The sequence below is a fragment of the Podarcis gaigeae genome (genome assembly GCF_964106915.1).
Source record: "Podarcis gaigeae genome assembly, chromosome: 14".
In the NCBI taxonomy this organism is placed as follows: Eukaryota; Metazoa; Chordata; class Lepidosauria; order Squamata; family Lacertidae; genus Podarcis; species Podarcis gaigeae.
Window position 1 is genome coordinate 53,255,770 of NC_139690.1, and position 16,755 is coordinate 53,272,524.

Consider the following 16,755-nt stretch of genomic DNA (forward strand, 5'->3'; position numbering starts at 1 on the left):
AAGATGAGCCAAGACCTGGCTTTGAGGCAACTCTTTACTTAATGATGACATTGTAAGCACTCTTCTCATCAAACTTGCAGGCCTGAACTTTAAAAACCCAAGGAAAGTGTTTTCCTGTTATACTGCTCTCCCCTGCTTTTTGTTCATTTCAGTACTATCCTATCAGGTCTACCAGAGGATCTGAATTAATCCTTTTGACTCCATTAAGTGTGCTGCACCCACCTATTTCCACTATAGTTCTGTCCTTATTTATTTCAGTAATGGGTGATAGTTGTCATAAATTGGGAAAATAATCTCTTAGAAGCACAAATCTCTTATTAACTGTATTTTGTTTCATTAGATTATGATTGTGGTCTGAGTTTTGGTAAGGTTACTGAAAGGGTTTCCCCTCTACAGTGAGGAAGGAGGAAGTCATTAGGGGAGAGACTTCAAGCTGCAATCAGGAAGTGGCTAAACCACAATAGGGTGCTGCAGAGATTCTTTCCTTTCACTCTGAATGGCTCACATGCTCAGCTTAAATGCCGATTCTCTGTTGCTGTCAATGATGGGGATTCCCAAAGTGGCCATCACTCTGCTTCCTAATCTTCTGAAGGCCTGGATTTAGTGTGCTTTAGGAAATGGAAGGATATCTGCAGAAGTGTCGGTTTGGATTGTTACTCACATCTCCATCATGCTTCATCCTCACAAGTAATTCCATTCTCTGAACCCTTGCAGGATCAGACTCGCTACCAACAAAACTAGCTCAGCCCCTCATGAGTGTATGTGCAAAACCACCAGGATCCTAGTATACTGTGAACTGCATGAAAATGTTTCCAGATAATTAGAAATTACATAACATGTACATTTTTTACATTGTATACCTCTTATACAAATCCAAGCAGCTTATATAAAAACAATAAAAATACAACATTCAATACAGTTTTATAAAAATCAGATAAAACCAAAATGCAAATGCAAATTTGCAGTTTACGAAAATATACCATTTGTATATTACACACTGATAAAGGTGAACAGTACAGACGTTTCCCCACTTATGCGAGGGTTACGTTTCTGGGTACTGCACATATACTGGAAACCTTTGCAAAATCCTTTAAAAAACCAGAAGCACTTACCAGACTGGCATGAATTGTGGCAATGATGGCTCTTAGTCTTCCTCATCACTGGAGGGTGATGTGGAATCAACAACAAGGGCAGGAAGATTGGTGCCCCGAAGAGGCTGGCTGTGTGTCAGATTCACTTGCTGCTGCTGGTATCTTTTGGGGCTGTTTTTGCATCTTTTTGCAATTTAAATTGATTTATTTCCCGGCGTCGCACGTATACACAGTCGTGCAAGCTGAATGCACGTAAGCGGGGAGACACCTGTATACAAAACAAGCAAACAAAATAGAAAGCTAAGAGCCAGGGTTAATGAAAGCTTGCATAAACTTTTAAGATGCATTTAAAGGTCATTATTCTCTCTACCACACTAATATCTGACAGAGAACATTCCATAGGATGGGTACTATCACCAAGAAAGCCTGCTTGCAAATTGTCACACACAACATTTTATTCTAGAACAACTGGAGATTGAATACTTCTTTTCAGTCCTCACAGTTTGTTGTTTAGTCGTTTAGTCGTGTCCGACTCTTCGTGACCCCATGAACCAGAGCACGCCAGGCACTCCTGTCTTCAGTCTTCACATAATCTAGATCTATTGCATATATATTTTGCCCCTGAAAAGTGTTTATTGAGAAACTGGTGATGAAATAATAATATTGAATATCCAATACATTCTTTGGTTATATATGCATGTATTAATGAGTATCTGGGCATGTGTAGAGTTTATAGTGATATGGAAGCATATTGAGGGCAATGGTGTCAATAAGTGTTCTAATTTCAAAGGTAATTCTTCTCCCCACGTAAGAATGCAACCTGAAGAGTCATTTTGTAAAAAAAGATGAAATTATCAGTGGAGTTTGTCAGGGAAGCCCCCAAATTTATGATCACATTTTAGAAATTCTCAAGGTTTGTTTTCTCCCCCCACTTTCTGATATAAAAATGCAGTTTCAATGCTGAGGTAAGACTGCAGAGTAGCACCAGTGAGAGGATGTACTGAAGCCTGGTAGGGAAGCAGTTTATAAATAAATATAGTAAATAGCTTGCTGGCTGCAGCAGATTGATTTTTTTTAATTGCTGGGACCAAAACCCAACACTTTCTCCATCACCATATGCATGTTTGCTTCAGAGAAAGTCCTAATGAATAAACCCCCCTGCCTAGGATGTAGGCCTCGGCAAGGATAGGCGTGCTGCCCGTTGATTTTCCACTCTACATAGGATCGGGATGTGAGGATGTGAGAGAAAGGAGGAGAAATGAGAAGAACACTCTGTGACAGCATCAGAGGACTCTGTGTGGGAGCCAAAGATGGCAAGCGGGAGGCAGGAAGAGATAACAGAACGGAGGGCAGAAACATGCAAAGGCAACTATGTCAGCTGCAGCTAATGAGGGCGCGGAAGGGAGAGAGGGCGGCAGCGAGATCAGGCACACCCCCCCCCTGCAGCTGCGGCTGCTGCGCGCCAAGCCTTTAATTGCTCTCTGACTCAGGCCGCGCATCATAACGGTGCCACAGTGGAACCACCGGCTGACTTCTTCCCTGCTGAATAATTTACCCTTTCTACGGCAGCAATTAATTAGCTGTAATGAGAGAGGAGCAGGTCCAGGGAAAAGATATTAAGAGCAGCAAGGTATTTTGTGCAGCCTGGTGTGGGGATCTGGGCTGAGCAGGCAGCACACACTTGTGGCTCCTGGCTGCAAAAGGCCATCCCCCGGGGGAAGCGAAACGCATCCAAAGCGGTGGGTGCCATGGAGGACCACAGACCTGTGGCCCAGGAGCCCCCTTGGGGAAGCGACGGTGCAAAGCCGATCTCTTCGCTTCTGCGCGGTGGCATTTGGAGTTGTGGCAGTGGCTTTGGGGCTCATCCTCCCGTCTTCTCAGCAACGAAGAACCATGGCTGTCAACTTTTCCCTTTTCTTGCGAGGAATCCTATTCAGAATAAGGGAATTTCCCTTTTAAAAAGGGAAACGTTGGCAGCTATGCGGAAAACCCAAGTTCTGCGGGGCGAACCAGAGCCAGGTGGTCCTGCAGGATGAGGCCAAGACCTTCGCTGCCTGAGGCGCAACAACAAAAGAGCTCCCTTCCAGAGCAAGGCTGCCCATGACTGCGGCACTCAAGGCAGAAAATCCTGCGAGTGGAAATAAAACCACAGGAACAAGGCATTATTAAGCCAAAGGTGGTGGAGTCTCCTTTATTGGAGGTTTTTCAGCAAAGGTTGGGTGCCCACCTGGCAGGGATGATTTTGCTGCGATCCCTGCATGGCATTGGCAGGAGGTTGGACTAGATGAACCTCAGGAGTCCTTTCGATGGAATAACTAACGATTTGCACCTTTTCCTGCCTCGTGAAAAACCAGCCGCCACGTTGCTTTACTTTGCCGCAGGGCTGGCCTTGGTAACCTGCCTGGTGCTGCAGAGTTCAATGGCTGCAGTTCTGGAGACAATAAATGGGGTGGGAATATGGAGAAGAGAAGCTGGGAGCTACTCTGGGGTGACCAGCTCCCTAAAACGGAGAGCGGCATTCCCCAAAAGTCACTGAGAGGCTTTCGCCAGTTCTTCCCTCACATGTCACTTCTCAGTCTTCCCTCTGCAGTTTCCCAAAATGGCGCCTGTCGCCGATATTTGGGTTGGAAGGAATCAGCTGTTTGTTGAAAAAGAAAGAATGAATTGGCTTAAAAAACCTTTTACTGGAGAATATTGATTCAGCCGTCTAACCAACTCTGAAGCAAGATGGGAAGAAGCCGCTAGGTGTCTTTATCACCTGGGGCACTTGGTCTCTGCCCAGCGGCCATTTTGTTTTTGGCCCCACTCTTCCCGACTCGCCAGCTTCGCTCGAGTTTCTCCCGCTGCGGATGCGATCTGCCCTCCCGCCCTTCAGTGCCGCAGCTTAGCTGGGTTTTCTTTCCAACGTCTTCGGATGGTGCTCTTGGGAGTCAAAGAGCGAGGCGTTCCATTTCGCAAAAAGATAAATTGGGAGCATTACGGGTGCAGATCCGTGTGGGAACCCTTTGCTACAGTCGCCCTGGGTGTAAATAACTCTCTGACTAATCCTTGATCAATCAAGCTATATAGAAAGTGCTTGGAGAAGTTTTGGTGGAAATGACAAGCTAACAAATGCTTTTTAAAAACAAAAAAGTTCATGATATATCAGGGAGAGACGGGGTCTTTCTGAGGGTGGCCCCCCTTGCCTTTCTCCCGCCATCTCATTTTTCCTCACGAGAAGCCGCAGGGGGGCGGGGCGCTGAGGCGAGGGAGGAGACCAAAGGCGGGAAACTTGGCCGCACAAGACTAGCGTGCGCCTGCGCGCCATCTCGCGGGCGCTTGCGCAGTGGGCAGCGCGGCTTCTGGTCACGGATTCTTCGCCGCCGCCGCGCGCGCCCCGCCGGGGTCTCTCCTGTGCGCGCGCCCGCGAGTCCCCGCCTCCCTCCCTCCCGAGCGCGCCTGCGCCGCGCGCCTCAGTGACAGCCGCCTCCGCCCTCGCCCTGCTGCTGCTGCTTCTTCCCCCCGAGGGCGGCCGAGCCGGCGCCGCGGCCTGTGAGGCGCTTGCAGGGAGGCGGGCGATGCGGCCGAGCGGCCCGCCGTGAGGGAGGCGCGGCCCTGGCGCAGCGCCATGCGGCGGGGCCCGGAGCGGCCTGGCGGGAGCCCGAGCAGCGCGGTCTTCGGCGGCACCCAGAACCCCGGCAGCGGAGGCGGCGCGGGCGGCGGAGGCGGCGGAGGCGGAGGCGAAGGCGGCCGGCGCTGAGAGCCGCTGCCTAGGGAGAAGGGCGCGCTCGGAGGGCCGCGGCCATGGCCTCCTCGTCGGCGTCGCCGCCCTCGGGCTCCTCGGCGCACCAGCAGCTCCTGCAGCAGCAGCAGCAGCAGCCGCCTCCTCAGCCTCAGCGGCGCCGGCGGAGCACCGAGGTGAGCTGCGACTCGAGCGGCGGCGGCGGCGGCGGCAGCGTCACGGTGAGGATCTGCGCCCGGAGCCCCCCGGGGGCGGCGGCCAAGGCCAGCATCTCCTCCTCCAGCGGCAGCAGCTCGGGAGACGCGGCGGCGGCGGCGGCGGCCAGGAGGGCCCAGGCGGGCGGCGGGCGAGGCGGCCGGGGCAAGAAGAGGAGAGACAAGGGCGGCGGCGGCGGCGGCGGCGGCGGCGGCGGTGCCTTCGGGCTGGGCCTGGGCCTGGGGCTGGGCCTGGGCTCCCGGCGGCGCTCGACGCGGCTCCCGCAGCTGTTCGAGCGCGCCTCGGCGCAGTGGTGGAACCCCACCTTCGACTCGAGCAACCTGGAGGAGGCCTGCCGGGAGCGCTGCTTCCCGCAGACGCGGCGCCGCTTCCGCTACGCGCTCTCGTACCTGGGCGCGGCGGGGCTGCTGTGGGGCGGCTACTTCGCGCTGCGGCTGGGCCCCCCCGGCGGCGGAGGAGGAGGGCGGCGGGGGCGGCAGGCCCCCTTCGTGGCGCCCGCGCTGGCCTTCCTGGCCGCCTGCCTCGCCTTCTTCGCCTTCACCTTCACGCGCGCCTACGGGCGCCACCCGGCGCGCACCTCGCTGGCCCTCGTGCTGCTCGTCTTCGCCATCACGCTGGCGCCGCAGCTGCAGGCGCTGGGACCCCCGGGCGAGTGGGGGGGTCCTCCGTCGGGGCCCTGCCTGTCGCAGGTGGGCAGCTTCTCCATGTGCATCGAGGTGCTGCTGCTGCTCTACACCGTCATGCACCTGCCCCTCTACCTGAGCTTCTTGCTGGGCCTCTCCTACTCGGTCCTCTTCGAGACTTTCGGTTACTACTTCCGCGAGGAGAGCTGCTTCTCGCCCTTTGGGGAGCGCCTCCTGGCCTGGGACCTGCTCAGCAAAGCCCTGCTGCACCTGTGCATCCACGCCACCGGCATCCACCTCTTCATCATGTCCGAAGTCCGGTCCAGAAGCACCTTCCTGAAAGTGGGGCAGTCCATCATGCACGGCAAAGACCTGGAGGTGGAAAAGGCCCTCAAGGAGAGGATGATCCATTCCGTCATGCCCAGGATTATTGCCGACGACCTGATGAAGCAGGGAGACGACGAAAGCGAGAACTCCGTCAAGCGCCACTCCACCTCCAGCCCCAAAAACAAAAAGAAAAAGCCTTCTATACAGAAAAACCCCATCATATTCCGTCCTTTTAAAATGCAGCAGATAGAACAAGTCAGTATTTTGTTTGCGGATATTGTGGGCTTCACAAAAATGAGTGCCAACAAATCTGCGCATGCTCTGGTGGGACTTTTGAACGATCTCTTTGGTCGCTTTGACCGCCTGTGCGAGGACACAAAATGTGAGAAGATAAGCACTTTGGGGGACTGTTACTACTGTGTGGCCGGGTGCCCTGAGCCCCGAGAGGACCATGCTTATTGCTGCATCGAGATGGGGCTGGGCATGATTAAAGCCATTGAGCAGTTTTGTCAGGAAAAGAAAGAGATGGTGAACATGAGGGTTGGTGTTCACACTGGGACGGTCCTGTGTGGCATTCTGGGGATGAGAAGGTTCAAGTTCGATGTGTGGTCCAATGACGTCAACTTGGCCAACCTTATGGAGCAACTGGGCGTGGCAGGAAAGGTCCATATTTCAGAAGCTACTGCAAAATACTTAGATGACCGCTATGAAATGGAGGATGGAAAGGTGACTGAGCGTGTTGGTCAGAGTGTGGTTGTAGACCAGCTTAAAGGTATATATATATATATATATACGTGTGTGTGTCTAAAATGAACTGGTATACTTCAATACTTTCCTCCCATAGCTTCTTATGCTTGTTGTGCTGACATGGGCAAGTCTGGACACATCAAGTACAACATCTGAGATTCAGAGTTTTAGTTTTGAGGTTGTCCTTGCTGATTCTTCAAGGAATGAAAGATAAGGTATTTGATGTCATATGCTTGGCGGTTGCAACGCTTTCTGATTTTAAAACTGATTATTTTAAAGGGCAGTTTTAATGTTGCATTTTAATCGTCTAGCAGATATTTTATAGTTCATATACTTTCATATAGTCTGTACTTTGGGTTTCAAGTGATTCATAGGCTTCTAGAAAAAAATATGACATTCAGAAAAAGAACTTTGTCTTCATGCTGAGGAGCAGACTGCAGACACCTTGTATTAAGGCAGGTTTGCTTTTTGGTTTCTCCAGAAAAGTACCGCTATTTATTTGGTGAGTTGTAATGGTTAGAACTTGACTTATAAAGTACTAACCTATTTTGTTGAAGCTACAAATAGATTTGAGGCACCCAGTTACAAATCTGTTCTTTAGAGAACTTGTGGCAGTTTGACAAATACTTTAGGGAAAAGGCATATATTTTAATGAATTTCAAATAGAAGTCAGAACTTAAAAGAATATGTGTTAGATGCTCCTCCTAAAACAGTCTAATAATGTTTTGTTTCAGGTACTTTGTACTGTATTTATGAGTCTGAAGAACAGATGAAAGAGCTGAATGTGATCCAAAATGAAGTATTTGATACTGTTTTAATTAATAGTCAGTTTTAGAAACTGTAGGCAAGAGCAGAGTGCACTGGAAGGGAGACAGCCAAGTGTGAGTAACAGATGGGCATGGAGCATAAAATGACATAAAATATGCAAAGCTAAAGCTTCCTCAAGACAGCTTGGAAAATGTCTCTATCTTTCCTCCTCTTGAGTTTTCTTAGCATGGTGAAATTTAAAAGGCAGAAAGTTTAAATGTAGTAATGGACTCAGCCTTCCTTCCTTGACAGCAGATGAAGGGTACCAGTAATTGTTATCTGTATAAATTGTTTTGAATTTCTAACTGTCATTTGACCTCGACCAAGTCAGCTGCTGTTAGGGCAGCCTGATTTTTGAAGAAAAGTCTGTGCTGTTTATTCTGTAGCTCCCAGAAGTGTACAAGATATGCTGCACCGTAGGACACCAAGGTTAATTTATATTTGTTTATTATATATCTACTTGTTTATAACATTTATAGTCTGTGTTTCCAGTACAGAATACTCCTAGGTCAGTAGTTGCAAATACAGTATTGTAGTGAAATCTCTCTCTCTCTCTCTCTCTCTCTCTCTCTCTCTCTCTCTTTTTTAAAGAAAAAGGGTTTCTGGCTCTTCCCGATGTGGTAGAAAGCCTTTGATGGGAATGACTACCACAAAGTGCCTACTTGCTGTTCTAGCAGTACACTTAAGCATTTAACAAAGATAAGACATAATTAGAAGATTTTCTTATGTCTATCCTGCAGAGGAGCATTGTGCTGTGTAAAGAGAAGCCTTTGTTTTCTGCAGCAACACACTGAACTGAATGGATGTTTAACTTGCATACACTGGATAAATTCAGTTAAAAACCTGCTTTTATGGGTAGTTCTAAATTGGGTTACGCTTTGTATAGTGTTACATTGAAAATATAATAAACATATGCAGGTAATTAATGTGGTTATGCCACTCCCATGGCTTTTATTTAGATTCAGCTCAGTTTAGTGAAAGAGGGATTCAAGTATGCAGGAATGAGCTTTGAATACTGTTAGTATACTAGATGTACTAGATCAGGGGTGTCAAATTCAAATTCATCGGGGGCTGCATCAGCAGTTTGGTCACCCTCAAAGGGCCGGTTTGAGTTTGAGTGTCTTCAAAGCCCATGACACCTTTAACAGCTGGATTAAGTAATGCAGAGCTTCTGGCTCATGGAACACTACACCTTGATTTCATTTGAATACATATATGAATATAAAAATTGTTTCCTGTTTGGCTTGGTGTTTAAGTTACACAAGATGTGCAGGTTTTAATTTTTCTCATTCCCCAAATTTTAATCGAGCATTTGTTTGGATTTTTTCCCCTTTGCTACCTACCCTAAACCTTTGAGGAGGGCGGGAACTGATGGCTGGACCCTGTAATAACATTGAGGAAAAAATTGCATGAAATAAACCAATTCCTTATCAGCTTTTTCCCCATATATAAATTTTTGCAACACGCACCCTGCGGAAGCCGCGCCTGACGTTATTTACGTATCGAATTTGCTTTTGAATCACGAATTCCCAGAGGCAGAGGATGCTGTTCATTGGGCAGCGCGGAAACGCGCCTAAAGAAATAAATAAATAAAAGCAAAGCAAAAGCACGCTGCCCCGAGTATTCACAGGGCACGCTCCTGAAACACAAGTGCGCTCTCAGTCTCCCTCTCTCCAACGCGCGCGAAGCCGGCTCTGCCCTTCTCCATGTTCCACCTCGCGCAGGCGCGCTGCGCTCCCGCCGGGACTCATTTCACCCCGGCGAGCCCGAAAAGAAGTTGAGAGCAGCGGCGGCAGCCTCCCATATCCAACCCCGCCCTCGCCGTGTCAAATAAGTCTCGGCTAGGTAGCTGGAGGAGGGGGAGGTCTGTGCCTGCACAGAAGGGACCCGAGGCGCCCTGCTCGCGCGCCGCAGCCCAAGCTTCCCTCACAGATATATATAGACCAGGCTACACGGGCCACATGACGAGGTCTCGCGGGCCGGATTCGGCCCGCGGGCCTTGTGTCTGACACCCGTGTACTAGATGCAGGAGTCTTTGTTGCTGCAGTTAACTATCATAGGTTCCCCTCTGGAAAATGAATTCAACAGGACTTTTGTTTAAGATGTGCATAGGGTTGCAGCCTTGGAAACGTTGAAGGGGTCTTACCTTGAGTGGTGGTGGGTCAGCTTTGTGTCCTGAAGGACTTCTGTGGTACACAAGCCATTCTGCTTACTGCTAAATGTTTTTGACACCATGTTTGCTGTAGGAAGATAATCTGCAGGCCATTAGGCTGTACCTCATTGCTAAACTGGTGGGGAGGGGGGCAGAGTCCTGCTAGCATTCCGCTAGTCGAGAAAAGTCTTACAATTATTCAGATGCTGCAGTGCAGTAGTCCTTGGTGCAGGATTCCCACTCTTCATAACATGTAAAGTGTGTGCGTGTGTGTGTTGTTGTTGTTTTTAAGCAAACATTCACACTTGCCAATGAAATCAAGTGCTACTGCGTGGGACAGAAATGCCTACAGTATTCAAAAATTGTAAAATACTGCAGCCCTGTATTGTATAAGCCTATTCTTGCCTTTCTTTTTATTGTGAGGGATTGGGAAGGCAGGAAAAGGGAAACAAAAGTCTGTTAAGAGCAGTTTATGAAATGTCTTTTTGTTGCCAGAGGATGGGCCTGACTGTTCCCAAGAGGAGAAGTGAGCCATGGGAATAGCTGGCTCGCTGGCAGTAGTAGCTGGCTGCTGTGGTTTGCCTAGTCATAGTGGAGTGCACATTTGAGAGAGGGGTTCTACAAACAAGTGGGGAGGAGGGATAGTAGTGGAAGAATGGTTTCAGCTCTGTTAACTGTAATTTTCCTGTAGGTTTGAAAACATACCTGATTTCTGGTTTGAAAGTGAAGGAGCCCCCCTGCAGCTGCTCACAGATGCTGCTTCCAGGTCTAGAAGCAGGAGACAGAAGCAAGTTACAGGGAACCTCATCAGCAGAGAATGTTGGCAACTTAGCAAAAGGTTTCAGACAGTTGGAAAAAAACAAGGTTTGTCAAATGTATTCTTCAAACTTCTAAGGGTTTTTAATCAGAAACTTGTTTGAGAAGCTTTCGTTGGGGACATTAAATAGCCACTTGGGTGGTTGGAGTAGAACTAGGAACACGCATCACTGAATCCTTGAAGAAGGAGAAACAGAAAGATTTCATTCTTCATTTTATTGCTTATGAAGTCCTCAAATGAGAGAGGAACCATACAGCATGATAATAGCTAAAGTGGAGGGTTGGCTGCGAGGGACCCGGTTCAAATTCCCATTCTGCCATGAATCTCCCCAGGTGGAGTTCTCCATATCTCAGTGGTGCAACCTCCCTCACCGCAGCAGTGCTAGTGCGGAAATGCTGCTTTGAGTTCCTTGGAGCAGGTGGCAAATGGAACAAGGGGGTGGCAGGAACTCTTGTTCTCGGGTCCTGATCCTTAAGTATGATTTGTGGCTTCAGATCCCCAAATGTATGTGGGAAGAGACACTTCTTTGCTGTGCACAATTTGGTGTGCTCTTCCAAGCATTTGTTCCTAGCGCAATATTTGTTCCAGCTAACCAGTCACTTTTCAGGGTTGCTTTTCTGATATCTGCAAGGGAAAAATAACTGATTGAAATTTTTGTGTGTGTGTTGCTTACAAAGTAAAGCAGGTGACAGAGCAGAAACCATTTGGTTTTGTTTTAACATAAAAGCGTTCTTTAGCTTAAATGCTGTGATGGTAGAGAAACAAGAGTCCATTGATTCTAATGCCTGCCTTAATCATACCACTTAAACTTCCTCATAAAATTGTCAATAAATGTATCAAAAGCTTGAAAAAGAAGGGAGGACTCTGCCTCAAGGAGCTTGTAAGGAGGAGGAGGGGATGTCTGTTCCATTAAGCCAAAGCACATGCAAACTGAACTGAAACATTGTGTAAGGAACAAACTATATATTATTAATAATTTGCAATATATATATATTAACATTTTTAATATAAAAAATACTGGAGACTGGTTTCCCCACCCCTATGCTGTTAACTACCCTGGCACCCTTTGGAGAGAAAGGGTGGGATATAAGTTTTTTTATTTGTTGACTAAAAACAATTGTGTGTTGGCAGCAGCTGATGGGAGCTGTAATAAAAACATCTGGGGTGCACCTTGCTGGTTAAGGGTGTTCCAGAGCCATTTCAAGTGCCCTGAGAGGCTTAGCTACAAATCCCATATTCTTTGCTCTGTAGATACTTGGTTCATCTTGGCCTGTATGAGCCTTCACAGGGTGGTGGGAGGGGTGAATAAATGAGATGCAAGGTTGTTATCAGCCTTGGGTTTGAGATGTAGGCAGGATGGACATGGTGTCAGTATCAACTGATGCATTTGTAGTTTGTAATTCATAGCAAGTCTGTTAAATATTTTCCTCATCCCTTTAGGCTATGGTTCTTTATGTGATTGTGTGTTTTCAGTAAAAAAAGGATATGATTATTTTCATCTGCAATTGCAGATGAAATATTAAGGATTATGGCAGCGTGGCTGTCCTTCAAATTTATAATGAATCTTGAATAAGGTGTTTCAGTATAGCCCTGGAGTGTCAGAGACAGCTGCACACCATATAGAGCTTCACCCTATATCTATGTCACATTAATGGATTTCTTCCTGGGGGTCATAATCCTCAGGAATTTAAAACATTCATAGAATTGTAGTGTTGGAAGGGATCCCAAAGGTCATCTATTCCAACCCCCTGCAATGCAGGAATCTCAATATATACATTACTACCATTAAACTTATTTCCAGAGGTTGGATTGTGCTAAAAAAAGGTTTCAACCAATGGAAGTCAAATTTATCAGCACAGGGAAAGTGTTTTTAATGGTTGATCTCTCAGAAATCAGCTTTTACTTCCAAATCTTATGTATTGAAATTCAAACACAAATTATTTCTGTGCGGCAAAGGGTTGCAACAAAGTACATCACTTTAAGTGCCAACCCCATGAGCGTGCAAAAGGGGTGGGGTGGGGGAGCCATGCTTGTTGCATTATTATGAGGCTTTTCAGTTTTTGAATGCTGCAGCCTGTGTATACATGAGCCAGAGGACAGGCTGTGGGTAGCAGTGGAAGGGACTGAAAAGGAGAAATCTAATAATGATTTTGGGACAGTCACCTATCAGAAATTTGGAGTGGGTTGATAACCCTTCCACAAAGGCAACATTGATGGTCTGGAAGAAACAGAAGTTCAAGATCATACAAATAAGGACTTGTCTACACGAATAGAAAACCTGTGTCAGTAGAGAGAATTGCCACTCTACATTAACTGGGTCCATTTGCACCAACTGCATTATTTTATAGCAAACCAAGTTACTAGAGAAACTGGTATAAGGAACCTCACTCATTTGAAGCATCTGATTTTGGAGAATGAGAATTCAACACAAGGCTTTGTCTCTGAAATGTGTACTTTATTGTGAGTGACCTCCTTGGCTCTTTCTATCTATGGGACCAGCACGGGTGGCCGGGCCTGGTGAACTTTTAATTCCTCACCCCTATGGTTATGATTAGAGGGTTCCCACTTTATTTTATTTTGATTTTAAATGTGATTTTAATTGGATTTTAAACTAATTGTTTGATTTTGTGTTTTTAATGTATTTATTTAATGTATGTATTTAATGTATTTGGTGTTAGTCGCCCTGAGCCCGGTTTGATTTTGTGTTTTTAATGTATTTATTTAATGTATGTATTTAATGTATTTGGTGTTAGTCGCCCTGAGCCCGGTCTCAGCTGGGGAGGTCAGGGTATAAATGTTGTTGTTGTTGTTGTTATTAAATGAAAAATTCATTTAGCTCATTGAAGGACTAACAGGAAGAATGGCATAGGGCAATCTATTCAGGGATAGCAGCCTCTGAAGTCAACTTCTGCAATAGTTGGTGTCCTCATTGAAATAGATCACCACTGTAGGAGGTACCAGGGGTGGGTTTGAATTGTTGGAGGGGTTGAGAACTAAGAGGCTCATTCATACCTGTCTGTTGGGAGTGTCTGAAGGTTGTCCCTTATTAGGCCATGGTTTTCAAAGAAGTGGTGTTGGTGCAAAGCAAAATTTAGCACTCCTGACAGCTGATTTCTTTAAATATTTGTGGGGGTGGGGAATGAAGTTGTAATGCACAAATTTTTACTTTCATTTATGTTAATAGCTGCACAGATCAAAAGTGCAGGAAAATGACAGATGAACTAGCATTTGAAGTATAGTTCCGCAGACTCTGGAACTTTGCCCTGGCAGAGAAATTAACATTTAACATAAAAGTGGCCAAAGTCAAGGTTAAATCAATGAATTATTATGTTACCATTTTCAGAGTACATCAGTGTGCAGGCAGGCATTAGATATGTCAAATGCATTTCTTAAACTCTGTGATAAAGTCAGTTGCCTTACCCAGAAATGAAATATTGGAGACTGGGCAATAATTGGCCATAATGTTTGGGTACAGCAATTTTTTTTAAGAAGCTGTATAATAACTGCTGTTTTAAGGGTTTCAAGGAAGTATGAGAGTATGCCATGCAACAAAAAATCTGGGGCCTTTCCAAATCAACTTGTTGATACACCAGAACCAATTCGACACTCGGGTTGATTGAGGTTTTATATTATAAAATGTGAAATAACTTCATCACTTGAGAGTCCATTCCTTTACTGGTTTTGAGGTTTGATGCTTCTCTAGTATTTTATATCCAAACCTTGCTTACACAATAAATCACTTGAATAGCCTGGGGCTTCTGTAATGGTTGCCTGACTGGGCTGGTTTCTATAAACCACGGATGGTGTAACCTATGACATCCCCCTTCCCATCAAATGTTGTTGGACTCCAACTCCCTTCAGTCCCTGCCCACATGGCTAATGTTTAGGGGTGATGGGAGTTGTAGTCCAGCCATATCTGGAGGGCCACTGGTGTCCTGCCCCTGCTATAAACCATTGCAGCCATTGTGTGTGTGTGTGTGTGTGTTGTGCTTTTCTGAACATGTACACCTTGTGAGGAAGGGGCTCTTGACACTGTGTGTCAACTGAGATCTTCCTCCTGGTCCCTTCTGGTGAGCTGGAAGGCGGGATATAAAAATAAGATAAATGATGAATTAGAGCTGCTTCTCTATCTTTTATGGAGCATGTTTTCAGCTTTAACATTCTGTATCTGCGGCCGTGAGAACTAGAATCTTTTTTTCGTTTCTTTTTTAAGCTGGCATTTCCATTATTCCAAACAGATTATCTAAGTACAAGTGCATTCACTGTATTTTTGTTTAATTATAGTTAGGCTTCCATTAAGTGGTTATAGCTTTTCTCATATGTGATACTACTTTCCTTTACACTCAAGTGATTTTAATTCTATTCCCAAATATTCAAGGAAGGAAAAAGGACAACTAAGTGTGATGTGCAACCTGTTGGCAACATCCTATGGACTGCATTTGAGAAACCTTTTGCCAAGAATCCTGAAATTTATAGAGATTGGACATGCTAAGATTTGCAATGTCAGTGCTGTTTAAAAGAGACACATTAATCTTGCAGTGTTTTTCTCTTTTGGCTTCCAGACATGCCCTTCATGTAATACTACATTGGCATCTGCTTCTGCTGCAAGTATAGAGGAAGGAGCTATCCAAAATGGGGGCCAGGAGGAACATAAAAACAGCACAAAGGTAACACTAATTTATCAGCTTGCATTCTTCTCTAGCTAGCCTGCCCCATTCATGTGGTAAGTCCAAGATTTGGAAACTCACTTAGGGTAGTCTCAAGAGAAAACTGACTTAACCACTGACATACAGAATTCCATTCTCAGAACTGATCTGTATACTTCCAGAAGTTGCACTTGGGTGCTTCAACCTGATGTGGTGTGACACCTTAGAGCCAGCAACAAAGTTCCATGACTAGCCTTATCTAGCTTCCTCCAATCCATGTTTGTAGAAGAGTATAATTTTTTTAAAAAACCCAGTGCTGGCCCAGGTATCAGATAAAGGGTGGCATAGGAATTTAATAAGTAAATAATAAATTGTAAAATACTGTTCGATCATGCGACTGATTTTGTATGGAGCCAGTGTGCCTTAATTGGATAAGAGACTAATACATCTTGTACTCAAATCCCCGTGAACATCACTAGCTAGTTTGGGGCAAAAAGTGTAGGTTGCACAGTGCTGTGAAAATCTTTGATAGTATTACATGTTTTACATAGAGATACATTGAAATTAATAATTATGGCTAAGTTAGGTCCATAAATTTCAGTAGCTCTACGCTGCATAAAATTTAGTTGAATACCATCCCTTCTGTTTCAGACAAGGGGTGTTTTGACTTGCAAAACAACAAATAATGTGCATAAAAATAATTTGCACTGTAAAAATATCCTGAAATTTTCTTCTGTCTTAATTGTTTGGTTCTGTTTACAAACTTGAAAATTGTTGAAAAAAGAAGCTTGCAGGCTTTCTCACTCCATATTATAAACTGTTTGAGCTGAGGCAGTTTTTCTGTCAAAATTTCTTGAGGATGAACAATAGAATGGCACAATCACTCTGTCTCTTTGTGCTTTTGCCCCTCCTTTGATCTGAATCAGGGCCCTGGAGGATGCAGTCCCAAGTCCCAGAATGGTCTTCTAAGTCCTCCACAAGAGGAGAAGCTGAGCAACAGCCAAACATCCCTTTATGAAATGTTGCAGGAGAAAGGAAGATGGGTTGGCGTGAGCTTGGACCAGTCACCACTTCTGCCACTGCGCTTCAAAAACATCAGGGAGAAAACGGACGCTCACTTTGTTGACGTGATAAAAGAAGACAGGTGAGAAAGATGGGTGGGGTGGGGGGTGGGGAATCCCAGCTTCACATACACACTGGTGGGGTCTAAACTAGCAGCAACTGAATAGGAAAGGGGTATGGTAGCTGTGAAAAAAGCAAAATCCATGTTGGGGATCATTAGGAATGGGACTGAAAATTAAACTGCTGATATGTTACTGCTGTCATACAAATCTGTAGTGCAACCACACTCGGAGTGCTGTTTGTCGTTCTTGCCACCTCACCTCAGAAACAATGACTGTAGAGCTGGAAAAGAGTCAGAAAAGGGCAATCGGAGTGATCAAGGGAAAGTTTGCAACATATGGTGCTTTTTAGTTTACCATTACACAGGTACATAAGGTTATGGATTGTGTAGAGAAACTGGGTAGACTTAAGTTTTCCCCAACCTCCCGTACGAAAACCCAGTAGAATCATCACACAGCACACAGTTAAACTGGATTTCACTACCAT

At 45.9% G+C, this 16,755-nt stretch overlaps 1 protein-coding gene and 1 long non-coding RNA gene across 4 annotated transcripts in view; one reads left to right on the plus strand and one right to left on the minus strand.

Annotated features, from left to right (window-relative positions):
• Positions 1–4,494, minus strand: part of LOC310831363 — a 31,893-nt gene extending 27,399 nt beyond the window's left edge. Inside the window, exons 1-2 of one of the 2 annotated variants that reach the window (XR_014557808.1) lie at positions 3,319–4,494; positions 1,113–1,359 (exon numbers count right to left, since the gene is read on the minus strand). This is a non-coding gene — a long non-coding RNA (uncharacterized lncRNA). Of the gene's footprint in view, positions 1–1,112; positions 1,360–2,855 lie in introns of both variants that reach the window. The other variant, XR_014557809.1, reaches the window with a different exon arrangement.
• Positions 4,495–4,834: 340 nt separating this feature from the next.
• ADCY9 (adenylate cyclase 9) overlaps positions 4,835–16,755 on the plus strand; it is a 28,476-nt gene continuing 16,555 nt past the window's right edge. Inside the window, exons 1-4 of one of the 2 annotated variants that reach the window (XM_083711286.1) lie at positions 4,835–6,750; positions 10,376–10,548; positions 15,064–15,168; positions 16,176–16,291. In XM_083711286.1, the coding sequence (XP_083567412.1) occupies positions 4,875–6,750; positions 10,376–10,548; positions 15,064–15,168; positions 16,176–16,291 (2,270 nt within the window). In that variant the 5' untranslated portion in view covers positions 4,835–4,874. Of the gene's footprint in view, positions 6,751–10,375; positions 10,549–15,063; positions 15,169–16,073; positions 16,292–16,755 lie in introns of both variants that reach the window. The other variant, XM_083711285.1, reaches the window with a different exon arrangement.